The following is a 27,064-nucleotide window of genomic DNA, read 5'->3' on the forward strand; positions in this document are numbered from 1 at the left end:
TGGGTGTAGTTTGTATGTGGCTGATAGAGTGTTTGGTTCAATGAAGGATTTTCTTATGTTTCTTCTGTCTCTCTCTCTCTCTCTCTCTCTCTCTCTCTCTCTCTCTCTCTCTCTCTCTCTCTCTCTCTCATTTGTGCAGGTCTTTGCCCAGCCAGTGAATGTGAGTAAGACTAAGATGGACGTGAACAACCTGGCCATGGTGATGGCTCCCAACTGCCTGCGCTGCCAGTCGGACGACCCACGCATCATCTTCGAGAACACGCGCAAGGAGATGTCCTTCCTCCGTGTGCTCATTGTGCACCTGGACACCAGCTTCATCAAGGGGATCATCTGAGCGTGCTCCTGGACTCGTGTGACCCCCATCTGACTCCCCCCCCCCTCCCATCCCACTGCCACACACGCTCCCCGCCCTACACACACACACACACACACACACACACACACACACACACAGCTGTCCCACCCGTACCAAATCACTGTTCTCCTCCAGCCTCATCTGTCGTCAGCACGCTCAGTTCAAACCCGCCAGCTTCCAGTGACTCATGACTGCAGATGGTTTTCTTCATCGGAGTGGATTATCTCTTCTGCTTTGTATGATCTTTGCTGAGATTTGGACTGCTGAAAGAAAGAGTGATGTCTCCTCCTCATGGCCTGGATCCACACAGGGTCCTCTCTCCTCATATTTTGCTCCACACACTGGACGACTATGCTGGCGTAAAAATCAGCATGTTGTGAGCAGCAATAATGAAAACATGACGAAACAAAACTTATATGATGATGTACAATTTACTGTGCAGGGACGTTTGTTTTGTAAAAAAAAAAAAGAGTCAAACTTTGGCTTTTAAAGATGAGAGCATGATGAGCACACCTGGTATTTTTTCTGCTTCGTGCCCTTTCTGCTGTGGTGAACAATGTTTGTCCAGGATTTACGACCACCATCACCATGGACACGTCAGAGAATTGAACTTTATGATCTTTGATTAAGCGTATGTGAGCAATGGCTCTGCTCTTTCTCTAATTTAATTTGGAGCGTTTTGGGCTGTTTATTTCATTCCCATTCTTTGTAAAGCACAGGCCCAGTGTGAGAGCATGGAGGGGCCTTAACCTCCTCACTTGCCTCAGGTTGACAAACAATAGACCTGCTGTTTCGGCCCCTCGGATGGAAGAAAATAAATATTTATTCGCCCCTGAGAGCCTGTTCACAAATGGTGCAAAAAAGCATGGCTACACACACAGCGTGTGTGTGTGTGTGTGTGTGTGTGTGTGTGTGTGTGTGTGTGTGTGTGTGTGTGTGTGTGTGTGTGAGAGAGAGTGTGTGTGTGTGTGTGTGTGTGTGTGTGTGTGATGCTGGCTCTGGCCTCCAAAGGCATGAGAAATCACATGTCCCGCACGGCCGGCTCGGCGGTAGATTCCACCGCAAATGAAAAACAAAGTGGAATGTGTCTCTCTGGAGCCTGTTCAGCTGTTTCACTGGAGACAATTACAGTAGGGCAGCAGTGGCGAGAGACACACAGAGAAGAGAGAGAGAGAGAGAGAGAGAGAGAGAGAGAGCATTAGTAGTAGTAAGAGTTTGTGGGTGGTGGTAGTGATGGTGGAGCTGGTACTTCAAAAATAGCTGCTTCAGTTTCCCCTCCAGACATGAACAATTATACCTTTGATGGAGCCTACATCAGATGCTAATTTTAACAGTTAGCAGGTCAGGGGAAAGGAATGCAAGGGGAGGTGAGCTGCACTGGATTGGGCTCTTCCATCAGGGCAGACAGATCTGGATGTCCTGCTAGACCGATACTCTTTGGAGGGAGAGTGACCACCTACACACCTACAAGGGCTATTAAAGAGCTCTTTGTGGTATCTTAGTAGTCCTACTTGTCACCACCTGGTGGTGTCTTCTTTCAATACCACTGTCAGTCATCCTTAAGGTCCTTTATATACACAAAGTTCCTCATGATTCTCTTTTTAAGGAACCAGCAGGGGACCTGAGTGAAGAGAGATCTTAAATATCTCTGTGAATACTCTAAGCTGAGTGCTGACTGTTATGTGGATTAATGTCCTGAACAAAAGGCGCAATCATTTAAAATAATGAAATTGAAAAGAAAAAAATATAAGAATGGATTTTGGTTTGTTGAATGCCAAGCCACAGCTTGGTTCCAGATTGCAATCACATAGAGAAAAAGTAGGACTGCTCTGAGGAAACCATTAGCAAAACCATTAACTGAACTGGTATTTTTAGGCAGGGAAATCGCCTAACAAGGATTTTCCTATTCTCTCCTAAAGCCTGCACCTCAGACCGATGGAGGGGTGGTGGAGAGATGGGGAAATCCATATTTCAGCTGTCTGCCCTGCTCAAAGGCCCAGCCAGCCTGCACCGGCTGCACAGTATATTTAGCTCTGTGGTCGCAGGCTGAGCTTTGGGCTTAGTGCTCCCCTCTCTCTCTCTCTCTCCCACTGACTACCCACACACTGTCAGTGGTTGTATGTACTTCTCCATAGGTCCCATGCTGTGTGTGTGTGTGTGTGTGTGTGTGTGTGTGTGTGAAAGTGTGTGTGTGAAAGTTGAGATTAGTGTACAGTATATGTTTGGGTATGGACACATATAGTATTTGTTTTCCGCAGAGTTCCCCAAAAGCTAAAGATCCCCCAAATGAAAGGGTACAGCCAGCTCAAAAGTGATCCTAAAATGGCGTACAACAGGTTGTTAAAAACCTCTTGCCGACTGCGCTGAATATCCTCTACCTATTCTGCTCCCACTGGACTCAGAGGTCACAGCTTTAACATGTCTGGGCCCAGTGGTTCAGAAAGGCAACTTGCCTGGGTGTGGTTTAGAAAGCAATAGATACTTACACATACATAATCATAGTACACTACTTGATAGTAAAGTGTGTGTGTGTGTGTGTGTGTGTGTGTGTGTGTGTGTGTGTGTGTGTGTGTGCTGTAGAAGCTAAGGCCAGCAGGGTGTGTCACACATTCTCAGCTATTCTCAACTCTCAGCACTCTCCCCTCTATAGCCCACAGGAGGAACCCTTCTGCCGTGCAGTGCATTACAGTGTAGGGAGGCTCGCCTGAAATACACTCTGGATAGAATTACCGGAGGTTCCAGCTCATTAAATGCTCGTCTCTTCTATCACCTTCTCTGCACAGACTCTCTCTCTCTCTCTCTCTCTCTCTCACACACACACACACAGACACACACACACCATCCCTCTTACCACTCTTTCCTTCTCTCTCCTGTCCAGACTATTTCATGTGTAGAGATGCAGACCTTTGCCAGGGATTTTATTGTAATAAATACTCCAGTCAAAACAGCTGAAGGGGTATTTGAGGATTCTGTGCACAGTAATCACATACAGATACACACTCAGAGAGATCGAGGCGAACACACACAAATACAAACACACATGCAGACAAACATCTTTTCAACACTATTTTCCGTTTAACATGTCATCACACACAAACACACACAAACATGAACACACAGCCAAGCACCCATTCAACACAACCTTCTTACCCAGGGTCTGCCATGGCTGGTATGTGTGGAAGGACTATGTCTGCAACCAGTGTACATATGATCACATGTGAATAGCTGCACGCTGCTGATTACTGTAAGTTTAAATCAGGACTCATGCCGCTAGAGTTGTCAGTAACACAGAAGAAGACATAAGATAAATAAGTTCTTGTTTCAGTTGTTGCTCCCGTTTAAATCCACACGTGTCTGTTTTTGTTGAAATATGTATATATGCTCCAGCCTCTCCTAACAGTGAAGACTGGCCAATGGTGTGATTGATGAAACAGGAACATTTTACTATGTGACTTCATTAACTGTACATGACTGCAGTTGCCTCTCAGCAAGAGTGACTCCCTCAGCACACCCCTCCTAATTTTTGCACTTAATATCCCCTTGACTTTTTCCCTACCCCACCCCAGGCCCCTCTCTGTATCGGTGTCATAGGCTCACACCAGAGTTGATGACTCCTTGTTGTAAATGCTCTTTGCAAGTTTTTTTTTCTTCTTGAGGTATGTAATGTGTGCGAGTGTGTGAGTGTGTGAAAAAAAGAATACAAAATAATTGTTGGATGTGGATGCATTTAGATATCCATAGTTTCCTAAATAATAAATAATTGTGGGAAAATAAATAAAGTTTGTAAATTTACTGATAACTGAAAGAGTGCAACTTTTTTGTTAGTGCAGTGACTTACTTACAAACATACACACAAACACACACACATACACATGTTTGTGCGCTTTCTCTCCCACACACTTACACATTAGCCCATACCCACACACACACATGTCCATTGTTGACAGATTGACAGAATTAACTCCAGATGTTTAGGCTCAGCGTTTCTCCACAACAACATTGGTGACATGTGAAGGACAAAGAGATTGAAAGCCCCAGCCTTAATCCCCCTGCTCCTGCGTAATTAAAATATGCTGAATCACTGCAACACACACACAGCCATGACACTGGCGTGACATTCTCCCTGACCCCCACAGCTGTGCGTCGATCGAGGCTCGTTGACAACCGCTTGCGGCCTCGGGTCCAGGGATTGGCCTTCGAGCTGCCCACACTGAAGATTATCTGGATTTCGGAGGCAGGCTATGTAATACTTGTACCTCTGCGGGAGTGTGATCCAGAGCTGCAAGGCTGTGACGCCATAAGCCGAGGGCTCAGCTCTTAAGAGGCACGAAGGCTAATGCACAGGTAGCTGCATTTCAAGCCTCCCTAGAGAGAGATGGGGAAAAAATATGAGTCATGAGATAACAACAAAGGTTCTACTGGAAGCAAGGAAAGAGGGAGGAAGGCCAAAGAGGGAAACAGACAAAACCAGACTGAGAAAAGCGCTTGGACAATTAGCACCTTCCATTCAAATTTATGGTCTATGTTTCAAACAACGTCTCATAAAATTGCTTTAAGGATTGGAAAATCACATTGCTTGTGTTAAAATAACTTATTTGCATGTTGAACTCCCAGTATTTTGCAGACTCGAGTAGAAACGATATGGTCTTTTGGGCCCCCTGCGTCGACTTCAAGGCAGCGCTACCTGGAAGGCGCTAGGGTTAGGCAAGGCAGCGCTGCCTTGAAGTCGACAGAGGGGGCCCAAAACACCATCATGCAGTAGAAACACCCCAAACAGCATATTCATTGAGGCAAATGTTTGTTCATCTTGTTTATTGGAGAGAAGCCATCTTTAGTGTGCATCGTTAATAGATAAGCTTGCACATTTATTATCAAGTTTACACACATTTTCACACATTCAAACATTTAATAAATCAGAGCCTGAAAATTCTCCCTGTTGGACAGCTTAGGATGCTGTAGCCTCTGCTGCAGGATTTGAATAGGCTGACATGATCAGACAATACATAAAAGGAAATAGTAGAGATCCTGAACAACTTAGATATGACCATGTCTAGTGCAGATCTCTGGCCTAGTGGGGAGCACGAACATTCAAAATCCTTTAATGCAGCCCCAGATCTAAAAGAATACATTGATCACCAAGACTAGTATAGTTGGATTGTTATTTGCAATCTGAAGCCCAGTAGAATATTTCCCCCAGAGCAGCAGACTGGGCAACATCAGGATCTAACCCTAGCAGAGAGAAACCAGCTGGAGGAGAAGGCTAACGCTAGCAGTAAGTTTTGCATTTTCAGATGGCTGAGTATCATATCAGATTTGAAGTGGACACCTGATGTGAACTTGTTTATCTGAATCATCATTTCATCTGTATTAATAGACCCAACCTCATTGTGTGACACCAGCGGACCTGAATTGACCGTGGGAAAGGGGAGAAGCCCGTCTAAGGACCTTAGAGACTAAGACTGAGAGAGGCCTGTGTCTCCTCTCGGATGGGAGTCTCCAGAGCAGCAGACTGGGAAACATCAGGATCTAATGGAGAGACCAGCTGGAGGAGGAGAGGAGATCTGGCTTCTCAGCTGGTTTCAACAGAATAGGGAGGCCACCAAAGACAAGGGTAACGCTAGCTGCAGTAAGTTAAAACATTTTTAGATGGTTGAGCAAGACCACACACCAATGCTAGCATGAATGCACCAACACATTCTGTCACTTGCCCCTATACATCATTGCTGAACTACTCAACTGAAAAGCATTCAATAAACAATGGATTTTATTGAGCAGCAAAAACAGAACTGAATCATTATCGACAAAGCAGCAGTAAAATAATAATAATAATAATAATAATAATAAAGCTTTATTTGTATAGCACCTTTCATACACAGAATGCAGCTCAAAGTGCTTTACATTTGAAGCATGTAACACAATAGTAGTCAGTCAGTCATTATCAATCACTTTTCTTTGCTGTTTATGATATGCTCAGCAACATATCAAAAATATAGAAAATGACGTCATAAGACTGGCAGCCTTAACCCTCTTACCCCCCACAAGCACGCCATATGGCAACTGTGGCAAGGAAAAACTCCCATATTCCAGGAAGAAACCTTGAGCAGAACCTGACTTAATAGGGGGAGCCCATCTGCTTCTGGCTGGCTGCGCCCTCCAATAGTAGCAGATGTAGAATAATCTGAAAATGTAGTCTACAGGATAAGATGAGTTAACTAAAAGCTTTCCTGTACAGGTATGTTTTCAGATCTTTTTTAAAAATATTTACTGAACTCGCCTGCTTGATGTACAGAGGCAGGGTGTTCCATAATTTGGGGGCATAATGGATAAACGCAGCTTCTCCACTTTGTTTGTGGAGCACTTTGGGTACGATTAAAAGATTAGAATTGGATGATCTAAGTTTCCTTTGTGGTTGATAAGATATTAAAAGCTCAGAGATATATGAAGGTGCTATGCCATTCAGAGCTTTGTAAGTAATTAACATAACCTTAAAATCAATTCTATAGGAAATAGGGAGCCAGTGCAGTTCAGCCAACACAGGGGTGATGTGTTCTCTCTTCTTAGTCTTAGTTAAAAGTCTAGCCGCAGAGTTCTGTATGAGTGCCAATTTCTTTAGATGTTTTTTGGGAAGACCAGTGAAAAGTGCATTGCAGTAGTCTAACCTGCTAGTGATAAAGGCGTGAATTAGTTTTTCTGCATCTTGTTGAGTTAAAAAAGGCCGCACTTTGGCAATGTTTCTCAAGTGGAAATAGGCTGTCTGAGTAACTTTACTGATATGGGGCTTAAAACTTAACTCTGCATCTAAGATGACACCGAGGCTTGTTACTTTTGGTTTGACCTGGTGTGCCAAGTTCCCCAGATTACTAAGAATAATATCTCGCTTTAGTTTTGGTCCAACCAGAAGTACCTCTGTTTTGTCATCATTTAGTTTCAAAAAGTTTTTGCTCATCCACTGATTAATGGAGGTTAGGCATGCAGTGAGGGAGCAAAGGCCATCTGGGTTAGTTGGCTCAACAGAAAGATACAATTGGGTATCATCTGCGTAGCTGTGGAAGTTTACATTATGTTGACTTATGACGTTTCCCAATGGAAGCATATATAGAGAAAATAGCAGGGGACCAAGGCAGCTCCCCTGGGCCACACCAAAAGGCAAGTCATGTTTTTCAGATACATGATCTCCTAGACTGATATAAAAATCTCTGCCAGTAATGTAGGTTTGAAACCAGTTTAGAGCATTATCAGAGAGACCCACCCACTTCGCAAGGCGGTGAATTAGGATGCTATGATCAATGGTGTCAAATGCCGCACTCAAATCCAGAAGAATAAGGATTGAGACTTTGTTTGAGTCGGTAGCTAGTCTGAGATCATTGACTATTTTTACTAGAGCCGTTTCTGTGCTGTGATTTGATCTAAAACCTGATTGGAATTTTTCAAGGATACTGTTTTCGTTGAGGAAGGTATTTAACTGATTACAAACAACTTTTTCAAGTACTTTGCTCAAAAACGATAGATTTGATATAGGCCTGTAGTTGCTCAGATTGGTATGGTCAAGATTTGACTTTTTAAGTAAAGGTTTCACAACAGCGGTTTTAAAAGCAGTTGGAAATATACCTGTTTCTAATGAGGTATTTATTACCTTGAGAAAAAAGGGAGCTAAGCCATCATATACTTTTTTGAGGAATGTAGTAGGGATTGGATCTAAAACACATGTTGAGGAGCCGGTTTGAGTTATAATTTTACCAAGCTCAGATTGAGTAATAGTGCTAAAGGACCTTAATTTTGGGGGGCTGTTTTTGGGTGTACTATCAAACATATTACTTGTGTTACCAATAGCCTCCCTTATAGAAATGACTTTGTTTTTGAAGAAGTCTGCAAATTCTTCGCATCTTAGAGAGGATGCCTGACTGAGTGTATCAAAAGGTGTTTGATGCAATAGCCTATCAATGGTAGAGAACAACACCCTAGAGTTTCCACTGTTTTCAGCAATTACCTTAGAGAAGTGGTTCCTCCTCTCATTCCGAATAGCTCTATTATAATTTGCAATTTTTTCTTTTAGAATGGCACGGTGAACCTGTAACTTAGTTTTTCTCCATGTTCTCTCAGCTTTCCTACATGATCTTTTTAGATCATGGATATTTTCGTTCATCCAAGGTGTCAGTTTGCTACAGGGCCTTTTTTTAGTCTTTAAGGGTGCCACTCTGTCAAGCAGAGCGCCTAATTCACGATTGAGAGCCTCTACCATTTGATCAATGGGATGATGTAAAATATCTAAATTTATGGAGTCTATAAGAGCTATGAACTGCTGTTCTGCTCTAATGTCCAAGAGTCGCGATTTGATTGCAATTTCGGGATGAATTTTTGGAGTATGTAGTACAATATTAAAAGATACACAATGATGATCAGACATATTTATATCTTTTACTGATAAGTCTGTGACTTCTATCCCTCTGGAAATGACTAGATCGAGGGTGTTGCCAAGGTTGTGGGTGGGTCCTGTAACATGCTGCTTTAGCTCTAAACTGTCCAACACATTAAGGAACTTACTGGCTTTAGCATCAGTTGTCTTATTGACATGAATATTGAAGTCGCCATTTACAATTATCCGATCATAGCTAGTGATGATGAGCGACATAAGTTCAGAAAACTGGTCGAGAAAGCCAGTCCATAGTTTAGGAGGGCGGTATAAGGTTAATAGAAGTACAGCTGGGTCAGCCTTCAGAGTGAGGGCAATATACTCAAAGGAAGCGAATTCGCCAAAGTTGACTCGTGTGCAACTATATTTGTTTGAGAGAATGGAGGCAATTCCACCACCTCGTTTGCCTTGTCTAATTGAGTGGAAGAAATTATAATTTGGGGGACAAGTCTCAACAAGAACAGCTTCGCTGTCTGAAGTCAGCCAGGTTTCAACAAGAAACAGAAAATCCAATTTTTTTTCACTAATAAAATCATTGATTGCAAAGGTTTTGGTAGTAAGTGCACCTATATTTAGTAAACCCATGTTAGCTGAAAATGCCTCTGGCTTTTGAGGTATATGCTGAGGTATGGAAAGAATATTTGTTAGGTTTCTAGTTTTAAATTTGTCTTTTCTTTTTACTATACGTTGGGTAGAAATCAACGTTGGAATAGAACTATAAGCATAAGTCATGCTATTGCATGACACAGCTTGATCTATGGTAGTAGTATTGTATGTTACCCTGCAGAAAACATTCTCAGACTCATCCACATGTATAATGCCATTCGAATCAATACCTGGGGGACGTGAATCTGTAATATTTTCTACAGAATGTCAATGTCTCAGTGTGGACGCTATGTTGTCAGAGAGTAGCCTGGCTCCATGTTGGTTTGGGTGGAGACCATCACGCTTCAGCATACTGGGCCTCTCCCAGAACAAGCCCCAGTTGTTGACATAGGGGATGCTTAGGGAAGCGCAGTAGCGTTTGAGCCAGGTGTGGAGATCGAACAGTCTGGACCATCTCTCAGCACCTTTTCTGTAGGTAGGGAGAGGCCCAGAGATGACAAAGCGTTTTTCTGTGCCCATCAGAGTGGTGATGAGAGTTTTGTAGTTTTCCTGCAGTGCTACTGACTGCTTATCTCTGATGTCGTTCGTGCCCATGTGTACGATGATGTTGTTGACCTTGGTGTGGCGGGCCAGGATGCTTGGGAGTTTCTGCTGGATGTCAAGGACCTTGGCACCAGGGAAGCAGTAGACCTTGGAGGGACCGCTACATGATGGGGGAATGCAGAGGTCTCTAACCATGGAACTGCCGATGACCAGGGTGGAGGTTGATGAGGTCCGGGGAGGAGGGGGTCGGGGGGGGCGCCGACTTTGAGGAGGGACCAGGATGGTTGTCTCGGGGCTGGAGGGGCTCCTCATCCTCGGTCAGAATGGCATAGCGATTTTCCAGTCGTATAGGTTGGGCTGGGCCTGGGTGCCGTCCGGACCGTCTGCCGTGCTTGTGATGCTTGCTTCTACGCCATGGCTCAGGCTGGTGTGGAGTGGAGCTGGCCAGCAGAGCAGGCTTGGTTCTCAGCAGAGGCCGGGGAGAGGCAACAGGGACAGAAGTTGCATTAGTGCATGGCATGGTTAAAGTATTGGAGGACAGAGTGAAATCAGGGCATCTGGCATTTGTGTGTGTAAGAGAGGTAACGTTACTTACGGAGAGAATGGTGTCGAGGAACTGTTCATCCTTCTCAATCTGATGGAGGGTCGCTATTCTGGCTTCGAGTTCCACTATCTTTTCGCTGAGAAGGACGCATGAGTCGCAGCCTGGTGCACAGCTGAGGGGAGGCATCGTGTCGCGGCGAGGGCTCGCCGGTGTCAACTGTTTTTTAAACGTTTGTTTGCTAGTTGACTAGCAACAGCGATATCGTGCAGTTCCTTGATAACTCGAACACAGGTAGCGGGTAAGTAATCTGAGAAGATCTCACTTTTATATTGAGTCACTAGTTTTGAGAGACGTTAGAAGGAATTTGATGCTTTCTTCTTCCAGATATCGTTTCCTTGGCCCGGTATTATTTGCAGCCCACGTTTAACGTTAACGTTTGACAGAAAAGTTTGACGATCAAGGTTATAGAGTCCGATAATCCAAAGCCTCGAGCAACAACAGTTTATGCAAGAGTTTGTTCACGAGATATAATCGGTAGCCAGTAAATCCGTAGAAAGTAGATGGTAACAAGGAGATTTAAGATAGATAAGTTTGGAAGTTTAGGTAGTTACATACGGAGCACGGAGTAAAAGGGTTTGTGTGCGGTCCGCTTATGAGAAGAAGTAGACACCTCATCACTTCATCTCATTTCCACAGACCCAATTCCGTCATGTGACAGTAGGAGACCTCAGCTGGCCGTGTGGGATTGGGCTAGTCTGTTTCAAGAGAAACTTGGTGACGGAGACTGAGAGGCCCATGTCTCATTTGACCCCCTCAGACTCCACAGACAGAGAAACATCAGGATCTGACCCCAGCAGGGAGGAAACACCTGCTAAGAACACACACATGGAGTGCAACATATAAAATAATGTCATTAGACATATGTCATTAGAAATGCTTTATTCCAATTTCATGTGGTGGTTACTACTGTAAGCTGGATTTTGGTAGTTGAAGGGGGGGGGGCAGAAGGCCCATCTACTAGCCTACTGCACCTGTGTGCACAGTAGTGTAATCCCACACATCTTTACAGATAACACAACACCTGGAACTGGCACTGGGAATATGAGGAAATTGTTCTATGCCCACTTGGCTCTGAGTTAGCCAGAGAGGGATCTTTGAGTTAGCCTAGTGAACCTGGATTCCTGGCCCGTACAGCCATAGCGACCCACCACCTGCCCTATGACAACTCTGCCCGGATTCCTGGCCCGTACTGCCTGGCGACCCACCACTTGCCCTCCTAATCCCCCTGGACAATTCCATTTCCTACACTGGACTATTTGAACTTTCTGACACTAAATAGGATTAATGCATTATCATACCAGATATGTAACCATCCCACCTCTTCTAACATACACCTCAGGTGGCTTTAACACCATGTTCTATTCTCTACATTTATCATGTATACAGACCTTACTGTTCTGTAACTGATCCTAGGCAGATGGGTCAGGCCCTTGAGTCGTGGATCTGCTCGAGGTTTCTTCCTATACTGTATCTCCAATTCTAGGGAGTTTTTTCTTGCCCCATTACCCATGGGCCTTCTTGTCTTTTCTCTGAATGTCTAACACTCTGTAAAGCGCCATGAGACATGTGTAATGAAGCTCTGTGGTTTATTCAGCTGTTGCTTACCGCAGCCCGATGAGGAGAGGGCAAGACGGTGAGGTCAGAGGTCAAGGTGAAGACCAAAGGAAAGCCGCAAAAGAAGGACAGGGTGAACCCAAGTAAAAAGAAGCGGAGGAAGGAGGCTAAGCGCCTAAAGAAGGACATGGTCGATAAAAAAAGAAAGGAGGAAACAGCTCTGAGGGGACTTGAGATGGCTGCCACTGAGGCACAGCGAGTAGAGAGGCTATTCATCCTGCTAATGAAGCCGGTAAGATGGGGATCGCCAACACAAGTGTGAATGGTGGTTGTTGTTAGTAACAACAATGAACAGTTCTACTTGGATCAGGTTGATGAGGTGGCACAGTGGTGTCAATCTAACAGAAATTTCTAAGGAAATGGTAGTGGATTACAGAAGGCAGCAGCAGAACTACAGTTACACCCCACTAATGATCAGCGGGCAACCTGTAGAGAGAGTCACAAGTTTTAAATACCTTGGTGTCCACATTACTGAAGACTTAACATGGACTGTTAACACTCAATATGTTCTGAAGAAGTCCAGACAACGACTCTACTTCCTTCGTCAGCTAAGGAAATTCAAAGTTTCTACATCCATCATGAAGGCCTTCTACACTTCAGCGGTTGAGAGTGTTCTAACTGGTAGCATCATCACCTGGTATGGGAACTCCACAGTTAGAGATTGTAGTACTCTGCAGAGAGTAGTGCGCTCAGCTGAACGTACTATAAGAACTCAACTCCCTGCTCTACAAGATATCTATTCCAGAAGAGTACTCCTAAGAGCCCAAAAGATTCTGAAGGACTCTTCTCATCCTAACAATGGATTATTCCTACCGCTGAAATCAAGAAGACGCCTATGTAGTCACAAAGCCAGAACTGAGAGACTCAGGAGAAGTTTTTATCCCCAGGCCATCCGAACTCTGAACTCACACTATACTGACTTTGCACACATTCACTCCTCAGCACTCTCAAACATTTCCCAACTCTGAACTCACACTATACTGACTTTGCACACATTCACTCCTCAGCACTCTCAAACATTTCCCAACTCTGAACTCACACTATACTGACTTTGCACTCATTCACTCCTCAGCACTCATGACCCCCCCCCCCCCCCCCCCCCCACACACACACACACACACCCACACACACCTACAAGACTTTTAGCACTTTTACATCCCTCTCCCTATGCTACAGACCTTTTATTTATTTTCTTATTTCATCACACGTCAAAACACACACACACACACACACACACACACACACACACACACACACACACATATCTGACTTTCTCCAACTTTTGCACACTTTTTATTTATTATTTTTTATTTCTCCTCCATCTACCCATGTCCTTGATTGCCTAGCCTTTCTGCCCCCCCCCCCCCCCCAACACACACACTTACATCATCACTGTCATCACTTCACATACATACAGCACACTGCTTGCTACAGTAAGCCTCCTCTACATACTTGCTGCACACTGCCCCCCCCCCACATACACAGCACATTGTCTTCAGGATCTTCTCCAACACACATCCTCTACATACTTACAGCACACTGCCCCCACCTACCCACACACACACTACACACACACACACACACACAGTCACTGCTCCACTCCCCTCCTGCCCACACACACATCTTCACTGTCATCACTCACATACATTACATACAGTACTCTGCTTGCAATAGTAAGTCCCTGCCCCCCCCCCCAATACACAGCACATTGTCTCATGAGGAAGCTTCTCCAACACACATATTGCACACTGCCCTCTCCCCACATACACAGCACACTATCCCATCTCCCCTGTCATCCCCCAACACACACACCAAGACCCCTGGCAGTTGGGTTAGCCCCTTGAGCCGTGGATCTGCCCAAGGTTTCTTCCTTGGTAAGGGAGTTTTTCCTTGCCCCTGTTGCTCTTGGGTGCTCCTTGTTGGTGCCCCCCACCCAATCCCAATCCTCCCCCACCTTTTTTATGCAGCCCTTGCCACTTAATCTACTAAACCCCTCTTCTACTGCACTTTTTACCCCCCCCCGCCCCCCCATTAATGCACAAATAGGCTGACACCAGACATAATTTCACTGCATTTCTTACTTCCAGTAACTATATGCATGTGACAATAAACTTCCTTGTATCCTTGTATCCTTGTATCTGAGGTGGAGATGGCTAACACTAGCACAAATGCTATTCCAGCTGTGTTGGACTGTGGGAAGATGGCCAAAGCTAGCTCAGAGGCTCCCCTCTTGGCAAAGCCAGTGTCTTGGAATGCCCACATTGGAATGGCAGCAATACCAGCCAGGAGCTCACAGCAATGTGCAGCGGACCCTACAGCCTGGGAAGTTTGAGGATCTAACCCCAGCAGACAGAGACCAGCTGGGGGAGGAGAGGAGAAGGAGGCTTCTCACCTGGTTTCAACAGAGGGAGGCTGCAAAACAGAGGGCTAACGCTAGAAGCAGTAAGTTGAACATATTCAGATGATTGCATTTCCTAAAAGTTGTAGTGGACACTTGATGTGGACTTGCTAATTTAAATCATCATTTCATCTCTCTCTATTGGCCCATACCTGTCATGTGATACCAAGACACCTCAGTTGGCCATGGGGGATGGGAAGAGCCCACCTCAGGAGCTTGGAAAGGGGGACAGAGAGAGCCCCATGTCTCAGAGGGCTAAAGCTAGTTGCAGTAGTTTCATGGACAGATTATGAACTTTCAGGCCCCTGGGCCCAGATGTATTAAGGCCCCCCCACGAATTGTCACATATGTGGGAGGGGGGTTTGGGGGACCTCCCCCAAACATTTTTTAATTTGATTGATGTGATTTCCTGTATTCTGGTGCATTTTGGGGATGGCCAATACTTTAATGCAAAGGCTTGGGCTTCAGGGCCCCCTGACCCCTTGGGCCTGGGCCTGGTAGGCCCATGCAGCAATCCATCCCTGGGTTGGATATCCCAGAAAAGTTGAAGTGCCACTTGAAGTGGGCACCTGATGTGGACTTGTTCATTTGAATAATCATTTAATTTCTCTCCATAGGCCCAAACACTGAAAGAATTGAATTGGCCGAGGGGGACAGGAAGAGCCCGCCAGGAAGACAGGATTGTCAGAAGTCCCCAGAGCAGTGGACCCCACAGACTGGGCAACATCAGGGTCTAACCCCAGCAGAGAAAGACCATCTGGAGGAGAAGGCTAACACTAGTAGCAGTAAGTTTAGCATTTTCAGATGGCTGAGTATCATATCAGAGTTGAAGTACACCTGATGAGAACTTGTTCATTTGAATCATCATTTCATCTTTCTTCATAGATCCAACCCTGTCATGTGACACCAGGGGACCTGAATTGGCTGTGGAGTATGTGAGGAGCCCATCTCAGGATCTTTGAGACCAACACAGAAAGAGGCCCGTGTCTCTCCTGAGAACCCCAGAGCAGTGGACCCCAGAGACTGGGAATCGTCAGGATTCATTGGGACTGGATCTAACCCCAGCAGAGAGAAAACGCCTGCAGGAGGAGAGGAGGAAGAGACTGAACGGCTGAGCTCACCAGAGGGGGACCAAGGCCCTCCACTTCACTGTTCTTAACGCAGCCACACAGGCTGCAAACAGCTGCCGTAACAACAGCAGCCAAAGAGGAAAGAGGATCCTACAGGCAGTGAGGGTTTATACCTCTCTGCCTCCAGCCTTGTGTTTACGAAAAACAACCATGGGTTTATCCTCAACCTATACCAACCCCACTCTCACAAATGCCATATTGTTTAATTAATATATTTATTTTTTAATTTGGAAGACATTTTGTTGTTTGGGCTTCCCCTATATCACTCTATCTAGCATAATGATAAAATGTTCTGTTTCCTCTTATCAGGGGCGTAGATTTGCGTGGGGACCGAAGGACGTGTCCACACCAATGTCAAATTACGACTGAAATGTCCCCACCAATATTCAGGTTGAAATGGGGGGAAAAGCGCTCACATGCTCTACACAAAGAGTTAAATAATTTCTCACTTCAGTGCTGCGGATTATCTCGTACAGATCGTGTAATGTGCAGTAGCCTATAGGCCTACGGGTAAATCGCGCTGATTTGAAGTTACCTATAATAACTACCAGTGAGCCGCAGTCTCCTGCGCAGCATGGCGCAGCGCTTCAGCTTCACTTCACTACAAGGCATATGAAGTGCGTCCAAATTCACCCATTCTTCTCTGTTGAACTCCTGGAGAAGTAGGCTACTCATCACACATGTGTCACATGAAAGACCCTTTTCTCAGCTTTTAAACGGTGCTAGCTAGCCACGATTTGCTGTGATAAACAGTTCGCAAGAAAAATAACTTATATATAATTATTCTCTGCGCCCATCTCCACATCCATTCGTCTTGGTGGAATATCGTAGGCCTACACACTCTTCACGCAACACATGACAAGCCATTTATCAGAATAAACAGCAGACCTTACCAAACACAAAGGCATTCCCGTGTATAGTTAGTTGTTCCAGAGTAATCCGGTTTTGAAATAAATTGTAGCAAAATTCAACATGGTCTTTCGGCGTTAAGCATTTCTTAAAACTAAGCTGTGCTTACATCGCCTATATATCTGTAAATATTAGAATCAGAGAATACAGGCAGCTCACGGTTAAGAGTTTGTCAATGTAGCCTTAATGATTTATTTTCACAAAATGCTAAGCATGCATGTATTTAAGTTTCTTAAAACTGAGCTGTGCTTAAATGGGTCAATGCATGATTTCATAACAGACCAAATAGAAAATATATGTTAAATATAGCCTACATTTCTGTACATATTAAAATCAGATTATGTAGGCTACACAGTATATCAAGTTGGACAGTAGGACATTTTAATCATGGATAGTAGTTGTACAGTAGCACATTTTAATCATTATATATATCTATAGTGGCTGGTGAAAGAGTTGAGGTGGCTTTTTTTGGGGGGGGGGGGGGGGGGGGTGTTAGTGGGTAGTGTCCCCACCAAAGCTCAGACCAAACCTACGCCCTTGTCTCTTATCATTCAATCATGAGTTTTTACTGACATTCATAATGCTCTACAAGATCTACATCTAGGTTAACAGACATGATCCCATAACACTGCACTGGAGACATATTAATAACACTCAAAAGCATTTAAGCATGAAGCAAGGCTGACACCAAGACATATGATTTGTACTGTTATTGTAAGGGAGAATTACGGGACAGACAGATGGAATGCTATGACAATATGAATGTGTGTGTGTGTGTGTAGTAATACCTCAAATTATTGAATATTGCAGTATCAAAGTATCAGTCAATGAGAGACACGTCATGTCAATTCCTGATAACAATAACTGCACTGGGTTGAATCGACACAGGTCCAGGACCTAGACAGAGCGGACTCTAGCGGACTGGTGCGGTTTGTTTCACAGACCTTGCATGTCCCATACAACACTTCTGTTTCCCCCTGCGCCAGCCCGTAGCCTGTTCCGCTCGCCCCTGGTCAGGGCCATGGGAGAGCCTCTCCAAGCGTGAAACAGGATTGTGAGATGGGGGCTTTTAATCTGTCCTGTTAAGAGTCTGCTCTGGTCCTGGGGAACCTGCGAGGTGCCCCTTATACTGTCCCCCTTGGCACCTGGTTAATCTGTCTGCAGGGATCCTGGCATGTCATGAGGGCCTTGAGCCTCTCACTTATAGGCTCTACATCAGGTGACTTCTTTGCACTCTCTTAAGATGTGGTATTTAGTTGTTTGCTCAGACACACTGCATATTTGGCCATTGGGCCAGTTATTTTTGTTCGACAGGAGATCTATTTCTATCAAACTTTGTTGTTGAATGTCCTAGCTCAATGGAATTAGAAGAGATAGCCTACAGTTCGTTGGTCAACTAACCCAAACAAATCTGAATATTCTAAGTATCATGTAACATATTATCTATAGTGTGGGCTTTTGAGATGACATATTACCAAATATGTGCAGTTTTTCAGCAATCAACAAGATAGTGGGACAAATAAGGATTATTTGAGCTATACTGCACTCTGGTGGCTACTAGAGGAAATTACACTGTTATAAGCCAACCACACTAGTATTCAGTCTGTCTTGGTCAAAATGTGGTTAGAATGTCACATGATTAAAAATGTTTCATGATTTATTTTATTGATTAAAAACATTACATTACATTACATTACATTTGGCTGAAGGATTTTTAGCCAAAGCGACTAACAACATGGTTAACAGTTTAAGTTTTAAAGCAATTCTCAACAATTTTAGGACTATTTAAAAAACGGTAGAGTACAGTAAGAATAAGTGCATCAGTGAGTGCTGTTTTTAACAGTTCCGTGTCCGTTCAAGACGGCTGGTAAGTGCTAGGATCGGCAAGACTTGTTGTAAGTGGTGCTATGAGAGATGTTCTCTAAAGAGCTGGGTCTTCAGGAGTTTTTTGAAAATGGAGAGGGATGTCCTTGCCCTTGTAGGAACTGGCAGTGTGTTCCACCAACGAGGAACAACAGATGAGAAAAGTTTGGATTGGCCTGAGCGTACCGGTGGTAGAGCTAGACGTCGTTCGTCTGAGGAGCGCAGCGGAAACAAAAACAAAAGGGGAAGGGAGGATGAGCCTGAGATAAGACCAGGGGTTTTACAAGTTCATTGATTTTGTGTCAAAAGAACAATACATTGCTACTGTAGCAAATCCTTACCACAATGAGCAGTGAGTTTTGCCCTGATCAGAAATGTGCATAAAAAGCTGTAAAAAGTCAACATCCAAACTAAGAGCAATAATGATTTAAAGTGTGAACACAACAATACAAAGATGATCAAAAAAAAGTCTTCTCAGCAAAAGGGCTTAAAATGACAGAATATAAGACTTAGGTGACCTGAAGAACTATTAATATTTCTTGAAGATTTGCAATATTTGATACAGGCATTAAACTCATTCTACTCCTGCGGAACTATAAAAGACTACAAAATACAATCACCGTTTTGCTCATCTACCTCATATATATTTTACAACCTTACAGTTACAATATTGTAATTAATGTATTACTGCACTGAACTGCCTTGCATTTATATTTAAATATGTAATATTATTGTATCTATTTTGTGTGTATATTGTATTGTTATTGTATATTATTATTGTATTATATTGTATATTATATTGTATTTTTAACAGTATTTTTGTATTTGTATTTGTATTGTATATTTCTTACTGTCCTTTCTGTTTTTACTCTTATATGTAAACCTGGGCAATAAAGCTGATTCTGATTCTGAAGAGTGTGGTCTGAGACTTAATTGCAAACATTTATAGCAACACCAGACTCTATTCAATTTTCTGATCACAGTTGGCAGGAGTGAGCGTGTACTTGCCATATTATGATCGATGGCAAACAGGGCACAAAGGCCAAGAGGAACTGAAACTCAACTGAAAGTGAGAAGTGTTCTTTAGAAGCTTTATGCTTCCAGGCGACTGAACTGAAACACAGTCTGGCAGCGCCAACCCAATCATCCATCAACAGCCATGAAAAAAATCATTAGTCTTTATACACTGCAAACACTATCCATGGGTTTGAACTAATTTAAGGTATAGTCAGGAACTAAAACAGAGGCTTAACTCAGCAGGAAGACAAATACATTCCCCTCTGATTTATTTTCGAAGCCACGACAACCAGCCCCAGCCTGGGATATGGCACATGTCCTGATTGGCTGGATGTCACTTTACATATCTCCCAGCCTGTTCTCAGACATTGGCCAAAAGAAATACATGACAACCAGTACAATATAATCAGAGATGTGTTTATTTCATTTCATGAGACAAAAAAACACTTTAACCCAGATAAAGGACTGTTGGCAGATGCAAGCTTCACATTAAGATTTTGCCAAGATAGAGGTGGTTACAGAATCTCAAACAAAACTCCAACTGGAGTGAGGTTCAAAAACTCATCATGTAGTTTTGGCGGCGTGGTTTTCCAAGTCAACCTGCAGGCAGAATTCAAGATTGGGAAACTCCTTGGTGACCAATACACAATGTACTACAGACTTACAGGCCATGTTGAAGGGGATTATTGTTAACTTCGATAGTTAAAGGTGCCATGTGTAATGTCCGCCAAAAATCAATTCATACTCCACATTCCATAAAAAATGGGGGCAGTATACCTCCAGAAAGTGAGCTGGTTTACCCTAGAGTAACAACCGAGACTCGTGTATTGCAGTTTGGTTAGCGGTTATGTTGTCTGCATACTGCCTCCCATGGCCGAAACTGGTATTATGACACCTGTCGGGCTGTGGCTAGTAATTTAGCATGCTAATTCAGGTTGATATCTCTGCAGCACTATACCTTGTTATTTTTTTAATGACATCATCGCCCTTATTTCTTCTCATTCTTTTGATGCGTGTAGCTCATCTTTTGGATATTTTTACCTCAATTCTTACACATGGCACCTTTAAACATACATTAAATGTGTTAAATCAATTGGTTAGCATTTACCCAAGCATTTCTCTGTCAATTTACAAAACTGATTCATGCCCTTAAAACACAACTTGACCAACTAATTCCAATGAGATAAATATTAATTTCATGTTTATATTAAGTTTACATGTCACTGTTTTGTTTATTTTGTTTAAATTAAGTTTACATGTCAACATTATTGTGTTATACCTTGGTGTATCGGGAGTAGGCATTTATTACAAAGCATAATGCATTGTCATAATGCTAAAAGAAAATAAATTGCAAACTGCTTTTCGAGATGACACATTCTGAATGTGTTGTGCCACTGTATTCAAGCATTAATTGATGTTAGGAACACGGAATAACAGATAGATTGTGCATTCTCCACTCCATTCCATTTCTAACATAAAGTGGGAACAAAGCGATGTTCATGATGTCCGTGATTTAGAAGTTACTTAGGTGCTTCACTTACATGATTCTATTCTAGATTCGATTCTACATGTTAGTTCATGTAACAACATTGAAACAGGACTAGTTTGTATAATTCCATATTTTATGGTTTAGTAATTTTGACAACCCCTCTTTTTCCTTTTTTCAAAGTTGAAAGTGTACACTCTCAAGCTCCATTGCGCAAGACAGGATTTAAGGACCCCAAAAGAACCCCTGACATGAAAGGCTATGATCTAACAGCCTCTTCCTTTCACAAACTCCTTACAGTCCTTAGCAAAGCTTAAGTTGGATCATCTGAACGCTTTGAGGACTGAGGAAGAAATAGAAGCATAAAGCTGGAGACAGATAATTCCAGGAACATGTGAAAAGTGAAGTCGGTGCCTAACTCCCCTGCTGGTGAACCTACACAGAAGTCCTCAGAGAGGAACTTGAGAGTTTCATTTTAGTGGATGGAATCCACTATCTTGAAATCTCCTGGCTTCTTCTTCTTATTATTATAACCTTTTCATTCTACCTTTTCAAGAATGAATGCGACTCTAACCACTTAACGTACAGACATGTTGAAATAACCGTTCTGAAGGTCTGGAGTGGGGCAAGAGTTATTTTTTCAGATTTTTAAAAAAAGTTTATACTTTTTAGGAAATGGGGAATTAAAAATGTTAAAAAGCTAATTTCCCCCCCATAGACTTGAATGGCTGTGATGTCATAACAGCTCGTTAAAGGACCAGTATGTAGGAAATAATGGAAAATAAACGGTAACCATTCGAAAAATGATCACCATTTGTTGTCAGAGAGTAAGGAAACACGATGAATTGAAGTAATGGCTTATTTGACGATTCATTCTAGAATAGCGTATTAATAATGGGCTGGCGTGTCCTCCTATTTGTGTTGCCAAATTAGCAAAGGCCAACTGTCAACTTGCTGTCAGTTATAGTCATGAACGCCTACGAGAGGCAGGCAAATTTCCAAAATTAAAACAAGAAACAAATTAAGTGGACATCGGAGGAGCTTCCTGATATGGCGACGTCTTCGTCAAACGAAGAATATCAAGTCTGATGCAGAGCTGGCCATATTTCTCCACGACAGGTAGCCTAGGCTAAACTTCATCTGCATCGCTAACTTCAGATAAATACTGTATGTTACGTTGGTTAGAGAGGTATTTTTTGTTTTCATTGTTTCCGTAATGTGTAGCTGGGTCATGGTTGGAGAAACGTTAAAACAGCTGCAGGTCAACTAACGTTAGCTAAGTCTTAATTACATCTGGCAACCCAGAAGAGGCTCGCGTCTGGTAGTCTTGAGAACGTTCACCAGTGCTTTGATTTTGGGCTACAGAACGTTCACTAACAATCCTACAAATCGCTCCTTTAAGCTCCCAGAGTAGTTCCCGGGCTAATCAGAACACTGGCACAGGATGCATTCAATAAAACTACACTCCCTAAAACTACACATCCTGTTTAAGTGTTTCCCGTGTGTCAAAATGGGGGGCAGCCGTGGCCTACTGGTTAGCACTTTGGACCTGTAACCGGAGGGTTGCCGGTTCGAACCCCGACCAGTAGGCACAGCTGAAGTGCCATTGAGCAAGGCACCTAACCCCTCACTGCTCCCCGAGCGCCGCTGTTGATGCAGGCAGCTCACTGCGCCGGGATTAGTGTGTGCTGTGTGTGTTTCACTAATTCACGGATTGGGATAAATGCAGAGACCAAATTTCCCTCACGGGATTAAAAGAGTATATATACTAAATAAAAGTCACAGCGATATCTTATGCTTTGCGCATTATATCTCCAGAACGGTTTGACGCATATGCTTCAAATTTGGTACAAGTGTTTGCATGGACTCAAAGATGAAGTGAGTTGATGTTGGAGGTCAAAGGTCAAAAGTCAAGTCCATGAACACTCTGAGCGCGATATCTCAAGAATGCCTTGACATACATGCCTGAAATTTGGTATGAGTGTTTGTATGGACTCAAAGATGACGTGAATTGAATTGGAGGTCAAAGGTCAAATGTCAAGGTCAAAAACACCTTGAGTGTTATACCGTATCTCAAGAACGCCTTGACACACAAGGTTTTTTGGTACGAGGGTTTGTATGAACTCAAAGATTAAGTGATTCAATGTTTTTTTTCCAGGAATCTCCCCACCAACATTAAGCCAGCAGCTTTCCATCCACTACTGTAATTCCTCTGGCATTACATTTCTAGTTTCCTCTGATGTGCTGGTTTAACACAGTACTCTGGTCTCGAGCATCATCTTGCCTGCCTGTCGGCTTAGCCCACACAACTAAACTACAGTAGATTCAGTGAGCACGGCCATTTCCAGCCATAACATGCCTGTAACCATATAGTCACAGAGGTCTGGACCTTTTCACTTTTTAAGCTAAAGAGAATAAGGTTTCATTTGTAATTACTATTATCTGCTTGATAAATTAATATACCATTGAAATTCTAACCAGTTAAAGCCTAGTTTTAGTGTTCATCCAGGCTTTTGTTCATCCAGGCTACCTCAACTCAACAAGCTAATACATAGTCCACCCTGTAGGCTAATTAAATTAGCTGCAACTGATGTCTGCCTTGCTGGGTTTAAAAAACATGTGCTTGTCATCTTTTATGTAAATACCTTCAACTGGACTGAACTGAAGTCAATAGAGACTATAGGCTACCTTTGAATAGCTGTTCCAAATGAAATGTTGCATTGCCAGTTGCATAATCACCTAAATGAATATCGAAATTCTAACCAGTTAAAGCCTAGAGAATGGCATGGTTTCATTTCAGTTAGCCTAACAGCTGGTTTGATTTGCATTGAGAGATTATACTGTATGTATTATCTTAAGTACCCCATGCCAATCTCTAGGTATGGTGAAGGGTATGTGATGGTGTGGGGCTATTTTAATTCCAAAGGCCAAGGGAACTTTATCAGGATGCATAGTATGGATCAATGAAATAACTGGCCTTTAAAAATAAAAATCTGCCTGCCTCTATGGGAATTTAACATAGGGGTGTATTGTGTACTGCCTGCCTCTATGGGAATTTAACATAGGGGTGTATTGTGTACTGCCTGCCTCTATGGGAATTTAACATAGGGGTGTATTGTGTACTGCCTGCCTCTATGGGAATTTAACATAGGGGTGTATTGAACATGTATTTATTTACGATACATTATTCATTTCACAAAGAAAAATGATTTCCTTAAAGGTTGGATTTTTCCTATTGTTTTGAATTAAGGCATTAAGATCAATTTCCAAAAGATATTTTTTTATTCCTCTTTTTAGTCAACTTTATTGGTGTATTCACTTATGCTGAGCACTGTACATAATATATTTACAGTGTTTTAAAAAATATTCACCCCCCTTGGATATTTTCCCTTTTTATTGCTTTTATAAACTGAATCTTAATCAATTTAATCTTTTTCAATGAGTTACAAAAAACTCTTTACAGTATGTACTCTTTATATGTATTTTTAGGCCTACAAAATAATGTTAATTAATTAAAAATAAGCGATTACATAAATATTCACCCCTTCAAGTTAGCATTTAGCAAAATGACCTTTGGCTGCAAGTAAAGCATGTTTGTCTGCATGGATAGGTCTCAATTATACGCTTGCACTCTGAATACTGCAATTTTACTCCATTTTCTTTGCAAAATGTATGCAACTCAATTAACATTACTTTGTAGAAATCTTCTTTCACTTTTTACCTTAGAGTTTAAAAAAAAATATTGTAAAAAAACCCAAATCAAATTGACAAAATTTTCCATTCCATTATTAAAACAATAAAAGGGAAAATATGCAAGAGGTGAATACTTTTAGCAGTATATAGCATTGCACTGTGATTATTTCAAACCATACTTACAAATGCAAGCGCCCAATAGGTCCTATTTAATTTGTATTGCCTGAAGCTAACACTTCATTTCACAATGTTATTAGGCCTAACAAAATATTTGATACTTATTGATCATCAATAGCCTAATTAAAATACTATATTATTAATTAAGAATTATTGTTGCATATAATAATAAATCCATTATAAATGGGGAACAAGTTAAAACAGATTGTTGGTCTGTTTCATTTGTAAGTCTTTTGCAAGAAATTGCACGATGCATGATGCATGAACAAATTATTATGACCGCCGCGCAGCGAAGCGGCGGTCATATAGGTTTAGTCAGATTTTTTTTCTTTTTTTCTTTTTTTCTTTTTCTTTTTCGCATGCCCAAATTTCCGTCAATGATTCCCGGGACACTGAAAGACCGGGGTACACGAAACTTGGTGGGCATGTAACCCCACATGGATAGCATGGAACCATCGTTTTTCGTTTTGATCTGTAGCCCCCCCGCTGGACTGGACCCCCTGAAAGGAGGGTAGGGCAGACACAGTTTTCTGTGAATATCTCGAAAACCGTAGGGTTTAGGAGGACCATTTTTTTTTTGTATGTTGATCTCAAGGGGCCATGTCAACCCATTCCATAACCACTCATTTCATGTATAGCGCCACCTAGTTAAACACAAAAAAGTAAAAATGAGGTGTTGTAATTGAAGGTATCTGTGACCTAACATAGTCAAAACTGCACGAAATTGGAAGTGTAGGATCATTATGACACCCTCTGTATGCACGCCAAGTTTTGTGGAATTCCGTTCATGGGGGGCCACACAATAAATTAATTTATGTTACTATACACCAACTGGCCTGTAGGTGGCCGGAGACAGTTTTCTGTGAATATCTCGAGAACCGTAGGGCCTAGGAGGTCCACCTTTTTTTTGTATGTTGGTCTTAAGGGGGCATGTCAACCCATCCCATTACCACTTATTTCATGTATAGCGCCACCTAGTTAAAAATTAAAAAGCAAAAAATTAGGTGTTTTCATCTCAATATCTCTGGCTGACAAGGTCAAAACTGCACGAAATTAAAAGTGTAGGATCATTATGACACCCTCTGAATGCATGCCAAGTTTTGTGTACTTTCGTTCATGGGGGGCCTTACAATAAAATCATTTATGTGTACATTTAGTGACATACACCAACAAGGATTCCCGGGACACTGAAAGACCGGGGTACACAAAACTTGGTGGGCATGTACCCCCACATGGATAGCATGGAACCGTAATTTTTCGTTTTCATCTGCAGCCCCCCCGCTGGACTGGACCCCCCGAAAGGAGGGTAGGGCAGACACAGTTCTCTGTGAATCTTTTATGGTATGCTGGTCTCAAGGGCCCACATCAACCTGGCTCATAATCACTCATTTGTGATTTGCCCCCCCCCCCCCGGTAAAAAATGAAAATCAGTAGGATTAAAAGAAAGCCAAAATAAATATTCATCATCATGGCTGCATTTTCAGTATTGGAGAGAAGTAGTCGTTTGTCCACTAGATGGCGCATCGTTGCAGTGAGACGTAATTTTGTTGGAAGTTAAAAGTGGGTTGGAAAAAACAATGGACGCTTCATACAAGGACTGTAATTTACCGCAGCGAACATCTAATAAGGATAGGACGATGTTCACATGAAGTGTAATTCCCATTTCTTCTTGAAGCCGAAATAAATCTGAGGATGTTTATCGGACATGCTTGGTTTTTACTGCAGGTACGTTAATCTTGTAATATCAATAAGGACCTAGGTAATGTTACCGTTAGCGTTGGTTGAGTGATGGAGGCATTTGATTTATTGCATTTGTAGAAAACTATAAATGCGGTTATACCAAGCAAATGTATAGCAGCACTGTTTGTATCTTTCGACTGTCATTTATTGCACGTGCTACAAAATCATTCTGTGCAATGGAAGATTTACCAACGTTACACCGGTCTGATACAGTTTTGCCTATACATGCGTGAGACTGAGACGCCTGTTTATTTTGTTTTAAGTGCGTGCAGGGTGTGAGAGGGGAATCGATGTGCTTTGATTACAGCTTGGTAGTTGTAGTCTGTGAAATTAAAAAGCACGTGTGTGTGAAGTATCCAAACAATGACACCTTCATTTCATTATGGCTGCTTTAGCAAAACACCTTAAGCTACTGTGTAGTGGGTCCCATTTAGAAGTGGCTACTTCATTCGCGCTTTCCTTGACTCATGGAGCTGCGTGAATGTTATTAGCCTACAACTTTTCGCCACGATATTACAG

General features: G+C 42.6%; 1 protein-coding gene across 4 annotated transcripts in view; it reads left to right on the forward strand.

Moving 5' to 3' along the window:
- arhgap46b (Rho GTPase activating protein 46b) overlaps positions 1–4,154 on the forward strand; it is a 63,047-nt gene extending 58,893 nt beyond the window's left edge. For all 4 annotated transcript variants that reach the window (XM_042096826.1, XM_042096823.1, XM_042096825.1 and 1 more), the window contains one exon: positions 140–4,154. In XM_042096826.1, coding sequence (XP_041952760.1) covers positions 140–334 — 195 coding nt within the window. In that variant the 3' untranslated portion in view covers positions 335–4,154. The remainder of the gene's footprint in view (positions 1–139) is intronic.
- Positions 4,155–27,064: the final 22,910 nt, after the last annotated feature.

This window comes from Alosa sapidissima, chromosome 7 (assembly GCF_018492685.1).
Source record: "Alosa sapidissima isolate fAloSap1 chromosome 7, fAloSap1.pri, whole genome shotgun sequence".
Lineage (NCBI taxonomy): Eukaryota > Metazoa > Chordata > Actinopteri > Clupeiformes > Clupeidae > Alosa > Alosa sapidissima.